We start from the raw sequence: 21473 nt of genomic DNA, 5'->3' as shown, positions 1-21473 counted from the left end.
AATATTAAATAAATATTTCTATCTTTCAATATGAACCACCCAAACACTATTAATGTATAGAAACATTGTGGTATTTTCTGTTTGTTCCAATGCTCATATTCAGAAAAAGATTTAGTAAGTCCCAATATAAAGTATGTCATAAATACTAAAATATTCTGCTATAAGGCAATTAAATGTATTAACCTGCCCAGGGATTACAATTTGCTCTCCAGCTAACTGTGGCACATTCACATTGAGGTGAAATGTGAAATGTTGATTAATGTGCACTGACCCTGGTAAATAAATAGATAAATAATTCGCATTTCACAGTGTATACGTCAGCCTGCTTTTCTTGCTTTTCTGAACCACAATATATTTATATATAAAAGATAAACAAGCAACCGGGTCAAAGTTTATGCAGTTGTGATGCAGTAGTGTTTCCCAATTCAAGACAAACTGCATGCAACAGTATTTTAACAGTATAAGGGCGGCTGTGGCGTAGTGGAGAGCAAGGTAGTTCTCCAAGGTAGTTGCTCCCGAAGGCTTGCCATCGGTGTGGACTGGATGTTGCATGAATGTTAGTTAGAGTCTGATGGTGGCACCTTGCATGGTAGCCTGTCATCAGTGTGTGAATGGGTGAATGATATGTAATATACTACTGATTGTAAGTCGCTTTGGATAAAAGCGTCTGCTAAATGACTGTAATGTAATGTAATGTAATGTATTTCCTTTCTAAGAGCAGCTGTGGTATGTTGTAAAATAAAAAGTATGTGATTTGTAACGCAGTGAATGTTGACAGGCAGTCTGAGGCCTTTGACGCTCTGTCAGGTTAACATTCAGTTTTCCTTTTGAAGGGCTGGCTGTCTCCAACACAAAAGAGCAGGGTGACAGATAGCTGAAGGACGAGCTTCTACTCAGACAATAATGTCTTTCTGCAGAAACCACTAGCTGCTCAGAAGTGGCACTTCAGCGCCCGGCGTGAAAAGACGTCCACTTGAGCAATCAGCCGGCTATCAGTGTTTTAAATGACATGCTGCAGGCTGCTCTTCACTGAAACATCCCACGTTGCTCCATTTTCTGTATTTAAATCTTTATGTGATGTGGCGGAATACAATAAAAAAAAAAAACACATTGCCCAAAGTCTAGTCAGTTCAGAGTTCTGCTGTCTGAGTCCTGTTTGTTACTGAGTGTCAGTGAACGCCTCTCTGCCTTCCACAGGCCCATCCAGAGTACCTGATCACTGGCCGGATCATGAAGCCTGACGAGTCTGCAGACGGATGTGGAGGAAGAGGAGAAGAAATGCAGAAGAAGAGGGCTTGTTCTTTAAACTCAAGTGACTTGGCAGTATTTCTCCACAACAAAAAGCCTTCCTTGTTTTTTAGATACTCTGACGTTGTTGAACGTGATTCATCTCTTCTGAAGAGCCAATGGTTCTCTCTATGTGTTGCCAAGCAACATGCTAACGAGGTGGAGCATCCATCTTTACTTTATGAAGATGTTGTTTGTACAAGCATGTTAGTTTATTAACATTTATAATGTGAAAAAAAAGAAACATCTCTTTGTTTGGTTTCTGAGGCGGTTTGAGGAACTGGTTTTCTCTGTTGGAGCTTTGGAGAGTTTAGTTCATGAGTTCTGAATCAGCCTTAATGAGAAGCAGCCTCTGATTGGTTGTGTCCATCAGCCAATTAAATAATGTGAGAGAACTAGAACGTGTTTATGAAAAGATGAAGACTCTTTTGAAGAAGTACAGACGCACAAACCAGAATCCAGACTGGCTTCAGACCAACAGAATGAGAGTTTAATTTACTCAAACTCAAACCTGTCCTGATAATTAGACTGAGTTTAACATTTAGTTTAACATTCAGTCTGACTGGTTCATATTCGCTGTTTTCTTTCTCCCAATAAAACAACAGTGACAGAGGTATTTCTGTAACTAACTGTCCATATCTTTAACTCATTCCTCTCACTGCAGTGTGAAAAATGGTGACTGTTCAGCGACAAACCTGATTTAATAACCAGATTTCTTACTTCATTTTTTACTCTCCAGTTTCGTGTCGAACCACAAAACCCACGAAGGACGAAAAACCAAAGAAAAATGTGATGTCTGTAAGTGTATTCTGACTGTATTCTGACTGACTGCTGTAGTCTGTCATGTGAAGTTAATGGGCACTAATGGGGACGTTTAGTGCTAATTCATGGTGCCTCTACAGACTGACTGATGGAACAAAATGGTGCTATTTACCCTTGGCAAAAAAAAAAAATCTTAATATATTCACAGCACTCATCGTCTACCAGAGAAATAGAGATAAACCTTACGTCAGGATTTGTGGCATTTGACATACTGTGTGTTTAAAAAGGTAATTAAAGGTGAAAACATTCAACCATGAAGTGCATTAGATGTAAGTTTGCTAAATCACATGAGGGAAGGGTGGATAAAGAGTATGCATCTTTTAGAAAATATGAAGTACTGAACTTTCTAAATGGTGTCAAGAAAACTAAATAAACTCCAAAGCCTTTGTTTAATTTCTATGAATAATTACTAGTGTTTCTGTTGCACTAATTTTAGATGAATAAATAGTAAAGAAAACTGTTTACTCTCAGATAAAAGGTTTAGCAGTTTTTAGTTTACATATTAGTTCCAGGTTCAGTCTCTCAGACTCAGCTCCTTAGTTTAAACTTTATCAGACTCAGTTGTGCTTGATGCGATCGTTTGCATACTAGCGTTTAGCATCTCAGCATTAAATTAAACCTTGTGCATAACTGTAAACATTGGCTTTTAATTTTTTTATTTGCATTGTGTCATGTCTGTCTCTAACGAGCAAATACTGGTTGGTTGCTATGATCATGACTGAAGAAGTTTCAATATTTCACCCAGTGAAAGAGGAAAATAATGTCAAATTTGAAGGCAGTTTTTTTTTTTTAATTACAAAAGGCTAAGTGAATGTCTGGCAATGCGATTGTATTCACACTTTAAAAAAACAACATAAAATTGGTGTTCACTTGTCAAGATTATCGTTCTGAACAAAACGTGTAAGTATCATAAATGTTTTCTGCAACAATAATAAAGTAATTGGCTTTTTGTTTAGAGAACGAGTGAAATGCTTTCTTCTGGGTTTGCCTACAAAAATACATATACTACATCATCCCTGCAGAAATCTATTTCCCTGCAAGAACATATATCAAAAGAAAATGGCCATGACTCAAAAATAAAGAGATCAATCAAATACCCATAAGCCGTAGAACTTTGTGGCTCAACATGAGACAAGTCCATGTTTTTAAGCCAGAATTTAGTTAAATGATTACTGCTTTGAGAACTCTTGGCTTTCTTTGAGTTATTTATTCATCACTAATACACATGAATAAATTAGCACAACCTTTGTTTCATTGCAGGAACAGCAGAATTGATCATTTGATCTGCATTTTGCTGAACGTCACAATCCAGCCAGAGAGTCTCTCTTCTGGGATGTCTTTAAAACAAGCACTCCTTCCTCCTCACAGCCACCTCAGAGGATCTACAGACATCCACATAGTCGCAGTGAGTCAGCAGAATCTTCTGACAGTTGAAATTCAATCAATAATTCACATTTTCTTGCAAAAATCAAACTGAGACACAGATATGGCCATAAGTTTAAATTACAAATAAGTTCTCATTTGCAAGTATTTTTGTCATAACATGACAAAACAAACTAAAGACGTCCATTTTCTAGCATTTTTGGTCAAATTAGCTAGTGCTGCATCAAAGATTCAAACAAGAGAGTCCATCTATACACACACACACATCTACATTGTTTCTTTAAATAACAAAAATAAATTGTCATAGGAATATTGATATTTAAATAGGGGAAGTATTTACATAAGCCATTTGGCTTCTCATCCATACGTTCGTGCAAAGAACATTCCAAGTGAGATAGAGTCATTTAAGAGAGTATAAGAGCAGTGGTGTCTGGATTGACAAATTCTGGGTTAAGGGGCAACGATACCGAAATTTAAAATCTGAGATTCCGAACCCAGTCGCTCACTAAAACCAGATTCAGCCATTTGAAGATTTAACCAATGTCCCATTAAGTGCCCGATTTTAGTAAAATCAGCATTGGAGCATTAATGAGTCTGCAGAGAGGAGTAAGACTCATATTGAATAATATGGACTTGACATGAATAGAAATTACAAATAAGGGGCCACATTCACACATTATATTCTGTATAATGTTAAGAATCATCACAACTGCATGTGTTGTCTGGCTCAGTCCAATCCTAAAGACTTTGATAGCTTTTATTTTAAATTCAGGCATTATTCACAAGAACAAAAAAAAAAGCACATCGCTCTCATTGTGAGATTATTTTATCAATACTTTTCAAAACAGTTCCAGGAAGGCTGAAGCTCTCAGTAACCAAGTTCACCTGCAAAACAGGGGAACGGAAAAGGTTAGTCATAAAGCAATCTTTCTACAACAGCTTAAACTTAATAAGCTTTTTACCTCATTAGACCCTCTTTCCTCCTTTGGAGCCGGACTCTGCTGGAGTCTCGCTTGGTGCTTTGACGGCCTTGGAGGCAAAGAATGATGGTTCAGGGTACTCTGGAGAGTACCCAGTGCTGGAAAGGACCTCTTGTGCTCGCTGGTAGCCATTTCTGGACTGGATGATGTATGACGATGGAGGCAGAGGAGAAGTCTCACTCACGCTCTGCTCCGGCATCTCAGCGTTGAAGTACAAGTCGCTGAAGTCTGGTAAAGAACGAGACGGCATCCAGTTGGTCTGGTCGTAAGACGACGAGTCAGTGCCCTCTGCAGGCTGAGAGTACCATGGAAAACCAGGAGGAGAAGCAGAGCCAGTACCAGTGTTTGAGGCTTCAGGAGCAGCATAAGGATAATATCCATCTGCCAGTTCATAAGATGAGGTGTCACCTCCATCTGCAGGCTGAGTGTACCATGGAAAACCAGGAGGAGAAGCAGAGCCAGTACCAGTGTTTGAGGCTTCAGGAGCAGCATAAGGATAATATCCATCTGCCAGTTCATAAGATGAGGTGTCACCTCCATCTGCAGGCTGAGTGTACCAGGGAAAACCAGGAGGAGAAGCAGAACCAGTTTTTGAGGCTTCAGGAGCAGCATAAGGATAATATCCATCTGCCAGTTCATAAGATGAGGAGTCACCTCCATCTGCAGGCTGAGTGTACCAGGGAAAACCAGGAGGAGAAGCAGAACCAGTTTTTGAGGCTTCAGGAGCAGCATAAGGATAAGATCCATCTGCCAGTTCATAAGATGAGGAGTCACCTCCATCTGCAAGCTGAGTGTACCAGGGAAAACCAGGAGGAGAAGCAGAACCAGTTTTTGAGGCTTCAGGAGCAGCATAAGGATAAGATCCATCTGCCAGTTCATAGGACGAGGAGTCACCTCCCTCTGCAGGCTGAGAGGACCAGGGAACACCAGGAGGAGAAGCAAAACCAGTGTTGGAGGTTGTAGGAGGAGAGGCTCCAGCATTAAACCTGAAGCTTGTAGCAGAGGCAGCATCAGGAGTAGGTCCATCTTCAAGCCCACCAGCAGCTGCGTAACCATCTGCTGGACCTGAAAATGAAGATCGAAAAAAATAACACATCCAAGAGGGTTTGAGTGAAGTTTCATTCAAGCTTCTCAACAAATCGGCATTATGGTCAGCTCAGATGAGTAAATATACAGAACTGAGTAGCAAAGGTTTGTGGAATTAAATAGTCTCAATGCTTTAAACTTACTGCCTTTTGTAGCAAGGAAACCGTCTCCATAAGGATAAGATCCAGCACCATAGTTTAAGGCGTCAGGATCACCGATGTAAGGAACAGGTCCATCACCAAAGTCCAAGGTTGGAGCCTTGTTCCCAGCAGCAGCGTACAGGAGGCCAGGAAGAGGAAACGGAGGAGCCCCACGGACGGGGCCGGATGCTGCACTACTTGAGGCCACGTTGGAGTTTCCACTCGTGCCAGTAAGAGACCGAGGCCGCACAGAGAAGCTGGGAGTCTTCCCAGTGCCGCTAGCTGGAGGAGGCGGAGCAGTACGGCTGCCATACCCTGAAACCCAGGCAGAAGTCTCAGGAGCACTGGCAGGTTTGTTAGAGCTGGAATCAGGACTCACAATAAACTGGTTTGGCTCATAACTTGGTGTCGAGCCTGCGGCCACACTGGGAGCTCCCAGACTGGATGGGGACTGGTTTCCAGTGGGAGAGCTGGCCTGTTGGGGGTCTGCCCCCTGTTGATAGTTAGCAGATGGTCCATACTGCAGATTGACCAGAGGAGGACGCAAGCTTTCAGACTGAACGTCAGATCCAGGAGCAGATCTACCACTGAAGCCCCAGGTAGCAGTGTAGGGATAGTCTGGAGGGACAGATTGACTTGTGAAGACAGTTCTGCATCCATCACATGGTCCAAGTGCTCTGATCATTTGGGATAACTAACAAAAAGGTGTAAGTTTGCATTTTGACAACCTGAAAAACACAAATTTTCTCAGTCCCCCCCCCCAATACTCTTAAAGTACTTGAAGACTGAAGACCTGATCCAAGAGCAGATCCACCAGTAGAGTTTATCAGCAAGTGATCAGGTTTTTATGTCCTTATGGCTGTTTGAAGTTGAGCAAACTCGTTGGTTTTGTTTGGCCTGATCGATAGATATAATTGGGTATCGTCTGCATAACAATGAAAGTTTATGGAGTGTTTTCAGATATAATTGCCTAATGGAAGCATATATATAAAAAGGTGAACAGAATCTGTTGAAGCACAGAACCTTGTGGAACTCTTTGACAAACGTTTGTGTGCATAGAGATACAAACTGGGATCAATCTGATAAATAGGACTAAAACCAGCTTGGTGTGGTTCCTTTAATGCTTTTATATATTTAAGACTGAAAATCTGTCATCATTTTTTTTATCCAAGTTGACTCTGTTCTACAAAAGTTATAAAAGTGAACCTCACCTCTTTTTGTTACAGGAAAACTAGCGCCACTGCTAAATAGCAGCAGACAGATCCAAGAAACCCTAAAAGATTGTGACAGAAAAAACAAGTTATTTCCCTAAAAAGTTGAATTTAACTTGAACACTCATGGTCTTTGTTATATAAACCCATTTAGCTCACCATGAAGACAGTCCAGACACCATGTTCGACTTGATGAAGCAGCAGCTCGTCCTGAGCAGCCCGTGGAAGTTGGAGACTGAAGCTCTGTGCTGTGAGCTTAATGAGGCTCCCCTGGTCTTATGTTGACGCTCCACATGCTCTCTGCAGTAATTAAAGTCATTGACGACACCTGAGTCCCTGCAGCCTGAAGAATTTTCCACCATAGCTTAAAGCTGTCAGATCATTTATCTGACAGCTGTGGAGTAAAAAGAGATCGAAGATACACATTTCTACTCCCAACAAGAGCAAGATATAAAAATACAGACACAGTATAAGATAAATACATAATATAGAGATTAAAATGTACAAAACTTAGCCAGGTCAAGTCTAAAGAGGTGTCTCTTAAAGTTTAAATGTTTCTACAAATTCTAGCAGCGGATAATTTAGATTTAAAGGAATAGTTCGTCATTCTGTGAAAAATAATGTATTCGCTTTTTTTCCAAGAGTTTGATGAGAAGATCTTTGGAGACTCTAGGTAACTCAAGTAACTCTGCATTCTGTTGTGGTAATATAGTTCTATGAGGTACTTAAGATATGATGAACATTTTTAAATTCTAATCTGGATTTTACAAGGATCCAGTGCAGAGAAGCTAATACAGCAGAAATATTTTCTCTTAGTTTTTGTCATCTGCCATTCTGGATCAACTGGAGAGTCTTAAGAGAGGATTAAAATACAAACAGCAATTGCAATTATAATAGCAGGTGATTATAAACCAAAGAAACTTTCATAGACAAGACATATTATTATCAAATAGATCCCCTTAAATGCAACTGTTCCTTTAAGTAAAAAAAACTGAAGTTTAAGAATCTAAATATACTTAATAAAAGTACTTATTGTGCAGAATTTCTGAATAATATAAATCATATTATTGGATTATAATTATTGATGAATTCATGTGTTCATTACTTTAATGTTGCAGCTCATTTTAATGACTTTAAACATTACTATCAAATAAGTATTATTTGAATCATTGATTAGTTGATTATATAATTTTTTTTATCAATCTGAACCTGTTAAGTAGCTAAAGCTTTAAAATAAATTTAGTGGACTAGAAGTATAAAGAAGCGGAAAATGGTAATACTCAAGTTAAATACAAGTACCTCAATTTAGTGCTGAAGCAGAGTACTTAAGTAGATATTCTCTGTGATCTTTGGTCTGTGACGATGTGAGATCTAAAACCTCCAGTTTGGACTGAAAACAAAGACTTAAAGATGTTTCTCTTGAGTCTAATGGGAACGAAAAACAGTCTTTTAAATATTACTATTATGTTTAAATAAAAAAGTTAAACAAGCCCCCCCACTCCTGATCAGGATGAGTCATTGATCGATCCCTTAGAGGTCGGCGTTGTGTGAAGAGCACCGAGCTGCTGAAGTGACTTCACAGAGCGAATGAAAAGAGGCTCCAACACAATCCCGGCCTTCTTCTCCCACAGATGAAAGTGGAGTGAGTGTCTGACCAGCTCTTCAGGGCCGGTTGTGTTTGTTGTTGTGTGATTTGCTCCCTGACCTTTGACCTCGCTGCCACGCGCCTGAAGCCACACTTCCATGAATGGAACAAAAGCTTCAAACAGCGAGTGGCGGCGTAGTCGTCAGCAGGAATCTCTTACTGCTGCACTCGATCCAGAGAGAAGAGAGAACATCTCTGCTGGTTCTCAGTGTTTCTGTTTCTGTTTAAACACGACGTCGTCCTGATTAACGAGTGACCTTTGAGAGCTACATGAGGGTCATGTGATCTAAATATAAGTGTCCACTACAAACACCTCTGATGGTTCAAAAACAAAAATCTCCAAGAGCTGATATTTTTGTCCACGTCGAGAATTGTGTCTTTATTTTTATGTCTTGCTCTTGTAACCTCTAGATGCCGCCGTATCCTACAAAGGAGCTTCACTTTTCGGAACCAGAGGTTGGCGCCTGGTCAGTTTCTGATAAACTAAAAGTGTTTAAAGTTGGCGAGAAGCAGCGATGTAAAGAAGGGGAGCGGTGTTTGCAAGAACAAAGTGGTGAATCAGAAGAAAAAAAGACAGATTTGTTTAAGTGGTTGAGTTCAAGTTCAAGCTCAAAAAACACACACAACCTGCAGGAAGGTTCCTTATTTAATGAGGTCATCTTGTGTGTGTGTGTGTGTGTGTGTGTGTGTGTGTGTGTGTGTGTGTGTGTGTGTGTGTGTGTGTGTGTGTGTGTGTGTGTGTGTGTTTTCAAACTTGAAAAGACAAACAGGGTAAAAACCTGTTATTCATCAAAAACCTCCACGTTGTGTAAGAAGTTTTAGGAAAATGCTGCGTATTACACCTTTGCAGACCACATCTGCAGGTTTGAAATGACACCCAATGATTGGATATCCAAATCCACAAACAAGATCACATGTTATGTTAACATAATGTTCACAACACAACTCAATCTGAATGGACACAAACACTTGAACGTCTCGTCTCTTGTTCAGCTTAATGTTTTATTTGGCGTCTCGGTGAACGATCTCTCTGGAGCAGACACGGCCTGCAATTAACTAAAGGGCCAATTAAACACTGAAACTAATGATGTAATTATTAGTTATGTCTTTAACATATCAAAGGCAGGTTCAGTGAGTCCTGTCACATCAAACAAACTGGTTCAGAGTGTCTCTCCATCTCTGAATCAATTACTCAAACAGCCGGACTTCGGTTTGTGTGTTTTTACACAACGAACAACTAGAATATGAACATAAAGTCAGGTGCAGCATTGGAGATATATTTGGTGAAATGGTTCAAACTAGTGTGTCAATAAATTAAATAATGAATCTTCCATGACTCATTTTGTTATATTTACATCTTTGCCAATTGCCAAACCCTATTTTAAAAATGTGTTTTTATATATTTGTACTATTTGTGACCAACAACATGTTGGTCTGTCCCTCAAAACTGTCTGACTTCCTGTCTGTGGCTCATTGGTTCCTCTTTAAATACCTAAAGTACTTTCATCAGTAATTCACTGAAGTTTTATCAAACAAACAGCAGGAAAAACTGACTTTGTTGGGGACTATTTTCAGCGGCGGATGAATCCATATTGGCTCTCTACAGTGAGTATTTGTTGGATTGACTGAAACTAAACTGTCAATCAGATCAATCAGCGTTTAATGGTTCATCTCTGATCAATACTATGTTTATGTCTTTTATGTCACCAGCCACTTTTAATCACTTATTTACAAGAATAGAGTCGTGAGATGGTTTAATACATCTGAGCCATTTAACGCTCGTTAACAGTCAGCAAGGAGACAGAAAAAAACTGTTGCACATATTTTAGTTTTCAACAGAAATACAATATTTAATTTATCTAAGATCTGTTGTATTTGTTGTGCAGAAACTCCAGATCTTCTTGTAGAGTTAAACTCAGACAATCCCCGTGTTTTTTGACAAAAACATTCCCAAAAAAAAGTCGTAAAATGCATCATAACATTAAAAATTAATAATAAAGATTGTTAGCCAATGTTGAGGACCGACCGACCAACTCTGGAGACCAAATAAAGAACAGATAGATCACTGGTTCCAACCTGGAGGTCAAGACCCCGAGAGAGGCCCCAACATGAATCTGAAGGGTCAGAAGATGAAGAAAGGGGATTTAATAACAATAATAAGTATTTGGTTTTCTGTGTTTCCTCAGATTGTTGCTTCCTCCTTTGAGTCTTTGGTTGAACAACGTAAATCCAGAATAAAAACGTATTTAGATCATTTTGGCAGCAGGAGGTTAAACCCCTGCATGGTGTCTGACATTGAGGGGGAACCCGGATAAAAGTAAAACCGAACCGGTGCTCTGTAATACTGTTTGTTGTTTCAGGGCTCACAGGTCCTGGACTTGACCCGGAATAACGTAACAGTCGGCGGGTCCGGAGGAGCTGAAGGGCAGCATGTCCAAAGAAATATCCGCCTCGCACTCGTACTGCAGGATGGCGGGGAGCAGTAAGTTGCTGTGGTGACGGGAATCATCCGAAATCACCGAGACTTTGTCAAAGTTCTGCCCTGCGTCTCCGTCCGTTTTCGGCGGTGGCTGCGGCGGCTGCATGATTCTCTGCGGCCCAGGACCCGGCGCGGCGCCGGCCTCCTTCTGCATGGTGGTGTCGTGGTGGTAGGACACCAGCTCGTTGCTGAAGTCCACCGCCTCCACCGCGGAGCTGGAGCAGTACTTATTGCAGCCCAGGATGGTGGAGAAGGCCTTCCTGAAGTCGGCGTTGAAGGCGTAGATGACCGGGTTCAGGGACGAGTTGGCCCAGCCGAACCACACGAAGATGCTGAAGGTGGTGTCGCTGACGCACGGCGGCTCCCCCACCCGGTCCAGGTCGCAGAAGGGCACCACGCAGTTCAGGACGAAAAATGGCAGCCAGCAGAACACGAACACCCCCATGATGATGGACAGGGTCTTCAGGACCTTCGTCTCCCTCTTAAAGGACGTTTTCAGCGAGCTCTCGTCGTGCGTGGACGCGCGGTGGCGGTGGCTTTGCGCGCGGGGCCCTGCCGCCCTCTCCAAAGACGAAATTCGCCTGATTTGGGTTTGCGCGATGCGGAAAATACGCGTGTACGTCCCAACCATGATCACCACGGGGATGTAGAAGCTGATGAGGGACGAGGAGATGGCGTAGGTCCGGTTCAGGCTGGCGTTGCAGTCGTCCGGGTCGTCCGCCGTCGAGTTGTCTGCGTGCGCCCGGTGCCAGTTGAGCTGCACAGGGATGAAGGAGATGAGGATGGAGAGAGTCCAGGCCACCCCGATCATCAGGAAGGCGAAGCGGCGCGTCATCTTGCGCTCGTACCTGAAGGGGCTGGAGATGGCCCAGTAGCGGTCCATGCTGATGATGCACAGGTTCAGGATGGACGCGGTGGAGCACATGATGTCAAAGGCGACCCAGGTGTCGCAGAAGCGGCCGAAGAGCCAGACTCCGGCCACCTCGGACACCGCCCTCCAGGGCATCACCAGCACGGCCACGAACAGGTCCGACACCGCCAGAGAGATCACGAAGGAGTTGGTGACCTTGGAGCGCAGGTGGCGGAACTTGATGACCGCGGCGCACACCAGAGTGTTGCCCAGCAGGGTGGAGACGATCAGCGCGCACAGGACGCAGCCGGTCAGCGCACGGAGGCTGAGACCGCCGCCCGACGCGGGGCTGTCCGCTCCGGCTGTGACCACCTGGTGCTGGTCCAGGTGGTCCCGGTCCCGGCTCTCACTAGAAGAACTCTCCATGGGGTATCCAGACTCAACTTCTCCTCGTGAAACCCGCCGCCGCCGTCCTGGTCCCACCATCACCTGCTGCGCGTCTCCTCTCCAAAGTGTTTCCATCAGAGAGAGGAAAGGCGGCGGTGAGGGACTCAGATCTGCAGACCCTCAGAGACCCTCTCGTCTTAAACATTATTCAAACCTCACGTCAACTCCATCACAACGTATCGATTCCACTGACGTCTGATCAGTTTTATTCATCGGATCCTTCAGAGAATCAGGAGCCAAATACCTGGAGGGAAAATGTCCCAAACTTTAAATTACAATGTCTGAGAAACAAAATGTGAGATGGGAGTAATTTGGCCTGAAATTGAACTCATTACTCAGAAGATAATGAGTCCGTCCGGTGAAACTCTGCCTGAATAATGCAGCAAATACTCTTTAAATCAAAACACATGAGAGAAATAAAGGAGAGAAAAGTGTCAAATATATCGACTTTAGAGGAAAACTGTTTTCTCATTTAACTCGAAGGCCAATTAAACTGAGTTTGTGGGCGTTTTCTCATTAGATAATACATTTTAATTAGTCTCCAAGGCGTTACAATTAAGAATATTATAGTTTATTGTTTTAAAAAGCTTCAGTCTTCAGAGCAGCAGTGAAAGGAGGTGACTTCCGCCCTCTAGTGGGCAAACACTCACATCACACCTACAGCTGAACAAAAACACTTAATGTCATTTATATACAACCGACCAAAAACATAACATCTTTATTCTTCATTTACACATGAGACCATGAATTGAATATGAAACACACATGATTCACACATTTATTTAATTTCAATGATAGATTACAATTTAAATATCTAAACACATCATTTAAAGTCGTCATCTTTGAAATAGTATAAAGTTTTTACTGCACATCAGAGTTACAGTGGAATTTCTTATATACATCCTAATCAATCATAATGAAAGCAACTATTGAACATTGAACGATCAACATGTTTTTTTTACGTTCACATGACTTAAATTCACTCATGCATGTGATTTTTTTCTGATATATATTCATAATAAATCTAATTTGAAAACAACTTCACACATAATAATTAATCATGGTTAAAATAGCAATTTTGATACTAGTACTTTTACTATAACCGTGTATTTTCACAGCGTGCTATTAGTAGTTTTACTGTAACAAAGTATTTTTACCAGTGGTATTAGTGTTTTTACTGTAACAGAGTATCCAGTCAGAATGAAGCAAGCAAATCACTCTTTCAAACTTATCTTTTATTTATTATAACATTTATTAAGTTTATTATTATAACTACTTGCCGTTTTATTGAAAGGAAACCTGTTTTACCTTAATATTTTAAGAAAATGTCTTCATTAACGTCAGTCATTTCTCAGCTGTTGTTCCAGAAGCAAACAGGAGGTGGCGTAGTAACTGAGTCTCTAAAATAAATAATAATGTTTCTAACACATTTATTGATTTATCAGGTGACTTATCAATGATTAATCTTCATCAATAGGAAACTGGGTGATGGTGATGATTATGTTTCTCTTTAGGAACAGAAGATAACGAGATGAATGAATTATCTTCTGTTTGAATAAGAAAACAAAGAGATGTAAATTCATTAAATAATAGTCAACTGGTGATGTAGCAAAGTACATTTACTACAAGTACTCTATTCAAGTACACAGTCGAGGTACTTGTACTTTCATGCTTCTTTCCACTACTTCCCTACATTTATCTGACAGGTTTAGTCAATTTATAAATTGATAACCTATAAACTATTTTGAGTATTTTTACACTGTTGTATTAGTACTTTTACTAAAAAAAAAAATGTGTTTTTACTTTTATTGCAGTATAGGATCTGAATACTTCCTTATTCCATATGAAATATTGTTTGTGGAGATAAAATGATGTTTATTGAATGGAGAGTCTGGTGAGGAAAGGGTTATGTTTACTGTGGACGGATGACGTCAGTGTCAGCTGTTCCTCGGGCAAGCGCTGTGCGCGTGCACGCGTGTATGTATGTGCGGATGATTCAGCAGCTCGTGCAGCAGCTCGTCCTCTGCACACGTGCAACACGGATGAAAAACGAACCTTTTTTTTAAATTTTATTTTCATATCAATCCACCTGTCGGGGAACCCGTGCAGGTGACACACTTTGCTGGGAGACCCCGTAGTGATCGGTACAGCTGTGACAGGCCGGAGAGCAGCAGAGAAAACACCGCAGGAGACGCGTCGCTCCTCCTCCTCTTCCTCCTCCTCCTCCTCCTCCTCCTCCCTCTGGATCTGATCTGTGTTTCTTTATTTGCATCAGGACTTTCACCGGCTGCTCTCGGGATTTAACCAGCACTCATCCTCACAGACATCCAGCCCGGTTCATTCAACCACATCTAAGTCTGCATTTCCGCATTTTCTGACGCCTGATGCTCGTCCAGCCTGCAGGTGAGCGGAAACGACTGTAGCTCGATAATGACACATGCACACATTTAACATGACATAATGTATCGCTGCACTAACACACCAGCTGGTTTCATTGCATATTCGTGATCTGATTCAACATATTATGCCAATAATATATAATAAATGTACATATTAATACATTATACAACTTTACAAATATTATCTTTTGAGAAATTGCGGTTTAAAAGAAAATAAGATGAAAATGTAACAAAATGAAATAGAAGTGATTCAGTCAATTATTTATTTGCAATGATAAGGAAATGAACAATTAAATTAGCTGACATAACTAGTTGATTAGTCAACATAAAAATGTCAAACAGCTTCTAAGCTGCTTTTCTTTGTATTATGGGAAGAAAACTCAATATTTTCCAGTTTTTTTGGACGACACAAGACGTTTAAAGGTGATGTGGGACTTTGTAACATGTATTATACAACAATTAATCCATGTAATAAGCAACAGATTAACCAATAATACAATGTATAGTAACTTTAAGCTCTAAATAAGTCAAATAAGTGAACACAAAGCAATGGCTAGATATCCCATAATGCTTTGTTTACATGATAAACATGCCAGTTTATTTGTCTTTAAACGTGTGTGTATAAGTATTACAGAGCTTTATTTATTTATTACACTTTATTTTAACCTTCTTAATTACTTAAATTAATATTCATGAGGGCTCAGTGTTTCGTCAGTAAACTTTGCAGATAATGATTATTTTCATCCATAATATTTAAATAGTCACACGTTCCCACAACCCAAACTGATGTCTTCACACTTCTCGTTTGTTAAGACAAAATAAGACATTTGAAGACTTTAGTTTTTGGAACAATATAACATTTTGAATTTACAATGAAAACAGAAAAGAAACACATTGGTTTCAGTTCAGTTTTAAGAAACTGGAAGAAAAAACAAAGAAGTCAAAATGTGTTTAACAGAGGAATGTCTCCGAGGGTAAAGACATTTTTCACAGCTTTGACCCCATTATTTACATTCTTTAGTTCCACTGTGGAACCAGAGGTAGTTCCTCACTGTGGTTCTCTGCTGGTCCTGTTCTGTGGAGAACCATGAAACAAGCTGGGTTCCAAACTTTAGATCATTTGGTTCCATTCGTTCTGCTCTTTTATCTCGTAACATTTTTTAAGTTCTCTAGTTGCTTGGTTCTGTTGTCTGGTTTGGTTCTTGTCATCTAGAACTTAAGCTCCACTGTCTTTTGAGTTGTTTTGCTCTGCAACTGGAGAACGATGACTGCTGTCCTCTATTTGTTCTGTTCTGCAAAGCAGGTTCTGTTATGTAGATCTTATGTTGTCTGGTTGTTGTCTTGGAGTTCTTTGGTTCTGCCTTGAAGACCTTTCGTTCTGTCCTCTAGATCTTTCGTTCTCCGGTTGTCTCTTCTGGCAACCTTGTATTGCAGGTTCCATCCTGTAGTTGTTGGTTCTGCTGTCCTCTACTTGTTTTGTTCTGCAGGCCAGGTTCTGTCCTTTGGACCTTATTTTATCCGGTAGTGAGTTGTAGTTTTTTGGTTCTGCCTTGTAGACTTTTTGTCTTGTCCTCTAAATCTTTTGTTCTCTGGTTCTGTCTTGTAGTTCTGCCGGTTCTGTCTTGTAGACCTTTCATCCTGTTCTCTAGATCTTTTGTTCTCCGCTCATATCTTGTAGTTCTTTAGTTCTTTGTTCCTTCCTTTTAGACCTTTAGCCTTCTGGTGACCTTGTGTTGCCGGTTCCATAGCTGTTGGTTCTGCTGGTTCTCTAGATGTTTGGTTTCCATTCTTTAGTTGTGAGGTTCTGCTGGTCTGCTGTCTTCAGGTCTGTTGGTTCTGTTTGGTTCTCTCTGACAGCAGCAGAACAGAAGTAGATCTGTGTGTGTGTCCGTTACAGTCTGGCGGTGGTCCAGAGCATCTGTCTCTCTCTGCAGGACTTTATTTCTGTCTCTCTCTCCTGCTGAGATAAAAACCTGTTCTTTAGCAGAGAACCAAAAGAACCAGGAACAAGTGAAACTGTCAACAGGATGCATCAGATGAAGTCAGAGAACAGAAACCCTCAGAGAACCTTCGGGCTAACAGGAGATGGACCGCTGAGACACCTGATGAGGACGCAGAGAGAACGCAGCTCATCAAACTTGCATTGTTCCAGTCTGTTCTCAAAGAACAAAAACATCCCACCTGGTGGATTATTTATGTAAAAAGTGAAGAACACAAAGAAGAAGTTTGTTTCCTGAAGTTATATTTTCATTAAAATGAATTAAGAGACTATGAATTATTCTAATCACCAATGCAACTGTGTATTTCTATAAAATAGCAACATTTTATCTCAAGTCTCAGTTTGAACCAGGTTTAATAAACTTTATTTAACTAAAATAAACTTTAATTAACCAAAATACAATTTAATCACCTAAAATAAACTTTAATTAACTAAAATAAACTATAAGAAACTATAAGAAACAATAAAGAACTGTGTCCTCTCGGTGTCCTCTCGGTGTCCTCACCGTGTCCTCACTGTGTCTTCTCTATGTCCTCACTGTGTCCCCACTCTGTCTTCTCTACGTCCTCACTGTGTCCTCAGGCTTCATTAGTCTCCGTGGTTAATCAGTAATGAGTTTAAAGCCGAGTCATCGGTTAGCTCGGTGGCTAATGTCCTGCTGTTCTGCTTTGTTGTGATGAACCTCCTGACTTTTCCTTTTTCTCCTTCACTGGATCTCTTTCTGCTGCTGATTCACTCTCTCTGTGTCTGTGGGTAAAATACATTAGAAAAACACAAAATGATGATATAAGTAGAATATCTTTAGAGAATCAGAACTCTAAACTGGGCTGATAGTTAAAGATGCACAACTCATGGTGCTTTTAGTGGCTGCGATCCATTATTTGTTAATCAAATTCAGTTTACTTTCACATTTGATAAAGACGAGCAGCATATCATATAAAGTGAATGGAGGAACTGGAAACACATGAAAAAGATGATTAACTGATTAGTTGTTGTGCCTCAGTTTCCTCATTATCCATCCAATAGTTGTTGATATATTTGACCGACAGATGTTGATCTTGTTTCACCCCGTTTTTTTGTGGCAGGAAATGTTTGTTGAATCTGTCCATCTCTCTGTCCGTCCTCTCGTCTCTGACTGTCTGCAGAGTTTCCTCTCTGATCTAATCATCATCATCATCATCATGAACCTCAGTAGCTTCTTGGTGCCGACTGAAATGTGTTCTTATCAGAGTATTGAACTCTGTCGACTACTGAAAGTTGTGTTTATGTATTCTTTGTGAGTTTCTGATTTAAATCAAAGTGATTTTGGAAAAAGTTCTTGTGGCTTCTAGGTGTTAAGACAAGCCGACTGAATTAGGTTTCACTTTCGTTTACATGTTCACAGATGTATTGATAAAGTTTTGGCTTTTTACTTGCAAATATTTCATTGCATGTACTGTAAAAAGCGTAGTTTCCGTCAGCTCGAGTCTCCTTCACTTCACCACACCGACCTCTCTGCTCAGGCTTCCTGTGTGTGTGTTTGTGTGTGTGTGTGTGTGTGTTGTGTGTGTGTGTGTGTGTGTGTGTGTGTGTGTGTGTGTGTGTGTGTGTGTGTGTGTGTGTGTGTGTGTGTGTGTGTGTGTGTGTGTGTGTGTGTGTGTGTGTGTGTGTGTTGAGGAGCTCAGCGGTAGAGGTACTTGTTGCTGTAGAAGTCCTTGCTGCTGTAGAAGTACTTGCTGCTGTAGAAGTACTTGTTGTTGTAGAAGTACTGGTTGTTGTAGAAGTACTTGCTGTAGAAATAGTAGAAGTACTTGCTGTTGTAGAAGTACTTGCTGCTGTAGATTAACTGGTTGTTGTAGAAGTACTTGCTGCTGTAGTTTCTGGATGAAGAGCTGTGGATCAGGAGGAGGAGGAGGAGTCTGCTGGTCGAAGAGAAAGAGCTGCTTTGTGGCACATTGATGGTGGTGTTGGGGTGAGTGGGGGTCCCCCAGTACAACAGGGATGTTGTTCATGCAAAGTTGCTATGACACCAGAGAGGTGGGGGGTGTTTCCCAGGATACAACCTTCTGCTGCTGAGCTGATGTGATGAAGAGTTCACTGAGAACCTTGAGAACCTGAAGAAACAAACATTCTGGACTTTTCACCTTTTTGAGAAAAAAGTCTGAATGAGTTTTGGTTCAGTGTAAAGTAACTAATGTGTTTGTAAAAACATTTCCTGTTAAAAATACTTTGATTCTGTTAAAGTCGAACCACGAGACATTTGAAAACATCTTGTGGCTTCAAACGATTTCTCATGCTTCTGGTTTTCATGGCTGATGATGTGAAGTTTGTATTGATTTGTAGGAACTGACTCTCAAACCTGATGTTTACAACACTGAAACTGGAGACACACCAATACCTGATACCAATACTGATTCTTTTACCAGATATCAATACCGATATGGGGCAGATATATTCAATTCTATGTACATTTCATTAGAACTGCAATGATACGAAAAATAATAATCACCAACTGTTTTGATTAATCGGTTGATCGCTAAAGGAGTCTGAGCTGAAGGAGTTTCTGGTGAACCTTCATGATTTCATCTGATTTCACCAGAATCCGACCCGGTGGCTCCGATGAGGAGCTTTAAGAATAACTATATAGAAACAGACGATCTTCTCTCTGATGGTCTCGTTTACTGATGGAGGTCACGTAGAGGATCAGGACTAAAGTGGGACTAGTTCAGGACCAGATAAATGTTCCTCACAGTAACTGGAAGCAGTGACGTGTCAGACTGGAGTCGATCTGTCTCTGGGCGGGGCTCAATTAGCCATAGTGTGTGTGTGTGTGTGTGTGTGTGTGTGTGTGTGTGTGTGTGTGTGTGTGTGTGTGTGTGTGTGTGTGTGTGTGTGTGTGTGTGTGTGTGTGTGTGTGTGTGTGTGTGTGTGTGTGTGTGTGTGTGTGTGTGTGTGTGTGTGTGTGTGTGTGTGTGTGCCCGCCCTGTAGCTTGTGTGTTTGTTTAATGCCCAACAGACAGAGCATTCATGCTGTGTGTGTGTATATGTGTTTGTATCCGCCCTGTAGCTTGGCTCTAGGTTTGAAGCACTGAAGGTAGATGTTGTTGTTGTTTTGTGAACACGGCTGCTGCAGATCAACATCTCTGTTTAAATGTTAACATTCATGAAAGATGTAAAAATGTTTTTCTGACTGATGCGGTTAGCTTTGTGGTGTGGAAACGTGATTTCAGCATGAAGTCTACAGCAAACAAACCACTAAATCTATCTGCTGATGGTGAACTGTGAAGGAAGTCATCGTATACGTGAACGGTTGCTTGTAAGCAGCGTTTGTATTCACTTGGTACACTTGTAATGTTTATGGATATCCACAAACATCAACACAGATATTGTTTTACACTAAAACGTCAGCTGGTTAACTACAGCTGTATGAACCCAAATAAACAATTTTGCGGATTGTTTTCTGAATGGGGTTTGGTTGGATCGATCGGTGCTAGGCTATGCTAACATGGTAGCAGCGCCATCAACACTCAATATAATGTCATATAGGCGTAAATAGGGCAGCGTGGTTATTATTTGTACCATATGGTTTATATATTTATACACATAGTGTCGGCTGGTCTCTGTACTCATATGAGGTATCGTAGAGATTTGGTTGAACACAGATGTTTACAATATTTATTTCCTCCATTTCTGATTCAACAACGTCAGTGTGGACGGGCGGAGAATCTCAACGCTGACGGGCTTTAATGAGACAGAGTCACGAGAATTTCTTGCCCGAGTTGACATTTTTCAACTCGTTTAAGATAAGTGTTATCTTATCTTAAACGTTGATATGAAAGACGGAAGTAATTCATAAGTAAATACAATAGAGTGTGATGCAGTTGTTCCAACATGGCTGACGGAGTGAGGAAAGGAAAGAAAAGCTCAGAAAGGAAGGCCGTTAGGAAAGGAAAGAGAGGAGGAGGAGAGAATAACTTCTAGAGAGACAGATGGAGGAGGAAGAGTGAGGATGAGGAAAGGATGGATGACAACAGACGAGGAGACTCTCCTCCTACCCATAATCCTTTGCTGTTTTTGGGTTGTTTGAGGTTGCTGGTTCAGATTACGGTCACATTGCGGAAGAGCAGCAGCTCAGATCTGATGTCTTATTCAACGTATCGATGTCTCCGCCAACAAGAGCAGCTACGTCACCACTGACCTTTAAACTCTACAGCAGCAAACACTTTATCTGATAAAGAATGAGGCGGCTATAAATCTATAAATCATACACTTAGAACTCTCTAAAAGCTCTGTTTTCTGATAAGACGTCGGGATGAAACATAAATGCAACTAAAAGTATAAAAAGAGTTGAAAGATAAGATAAAAATCCAGTCCAAGAGTTTATTAATGTATCTGAACAAGATGAGATTCAATGGTAAAAATGATTTTCTTCATGTCAGTGGAATGATTTGCTATAAGTTATGAAATGGCCCTGTATCATAAGAAATGTTGTCTGCCTCGTCCAGCATTCGTAGCTACACCTGCAAAAAACAATGCCCTGAATTCATAGATATCCAACAAACTATTTTTGTCTCTTATACACGTAATCTTGAAGGAGGAGGTATAAATCTTTCAGCTGAGAGACCGATGTTTGTTCTCCGTGTGGAACGAGAAGTACTTCAGTAACGGCACTTCTGTAGTTATTTTAACCCAAACAACTTTGAATGTTTTCGTCGGTTTAATCTTAATATATTCTCTGTTACCTTAGATTTATAGCCGTTTATATC

At 40.8% G+C, this 21473-nt stretch overlaps 3 protein-coding genes across 3 annotated transcripts in view; 1 reads left to right on the top strand and 2 right to left on the bottom strand.

Moving 5' to 3' along the window:
* Positions 1-4170: 4170 nt before the first annotated feature.
* Positions 4171-7175, bottom strand: LOC129091371 (mucin-19-like). Its single transcript, XM_054598959.1, has 5 exons — positions 7069-7175; positions 6910-6971; positions 5702-6316; positions 4455-5537; positions 4171-4377 (listed from the first exon to the last, which is right to left on the bottom strand). The coding sequence occupies exons 1-4, from the start codon at positions 7089-7091 to the stop codon at positions 4459-4461; spliced, it is 1779 nt and encodes a 592-aa protein (XP_054454934.1). The 5' UTR covers positions 7092-7175; the 3' UTR covers positions 4171-4377; positions 4455-4458.
* Positions 7176-10917: 3742 nt separating this feature from the next.
* LOC129091372 (D(5)-like dopamine receptor) lies at positions 10918-12285 on the bottom strand. The gene has a single exon (XM_054598960.1). It carries the CDS (start codon positions 12037-12039, stop codon positions 10918-10920), a length of 1122 nt encoding a protein of 373 aa, XP_054454935.1. The 5' UTR covers positions 12040-12285.
* A 2025-nt stretch (positions 12286-14310) lies between these two features.
* The window catches only part of ccser2b (coiled-coil serine-rich protein 2b), a 41547-nt gene continuing 34384 nt past the window's right edge, over positions 14311-21473 (top strand). The window contains exon 1 of the mRNA XM_054598854.1: positions 14311-14733. The gene's annotated coding sequence lies outside the window, so the exon portion shown is untranslated. The remainder of the gene's footprint in view (positions 14734-21473) is intronic.

The sequence above is a fragment of the Anoplopoma fimbria genome, chromosome 5 (assembly GCF_027596085.1).
Source record: "Anoplopoma fimbria isolate UVic2021 breed Golden Eagle Sablefish chromosome 5, Afim_UVic_2022, whole genome shotgun sequence".
In the NCBI taxonomy this organism is placed as follows: Eukaryota; Metazoa; Chordata; class Actinopteri; order Perciformes; family Anoplopomatidae; genus Anoplopoma; species Anoplopoma fimbria.
The sequence above is the reverse complement of the archived record's forward strand: the minus strand, read 5'-3'. Positions and strand labels throughout refer to the sequence as shown.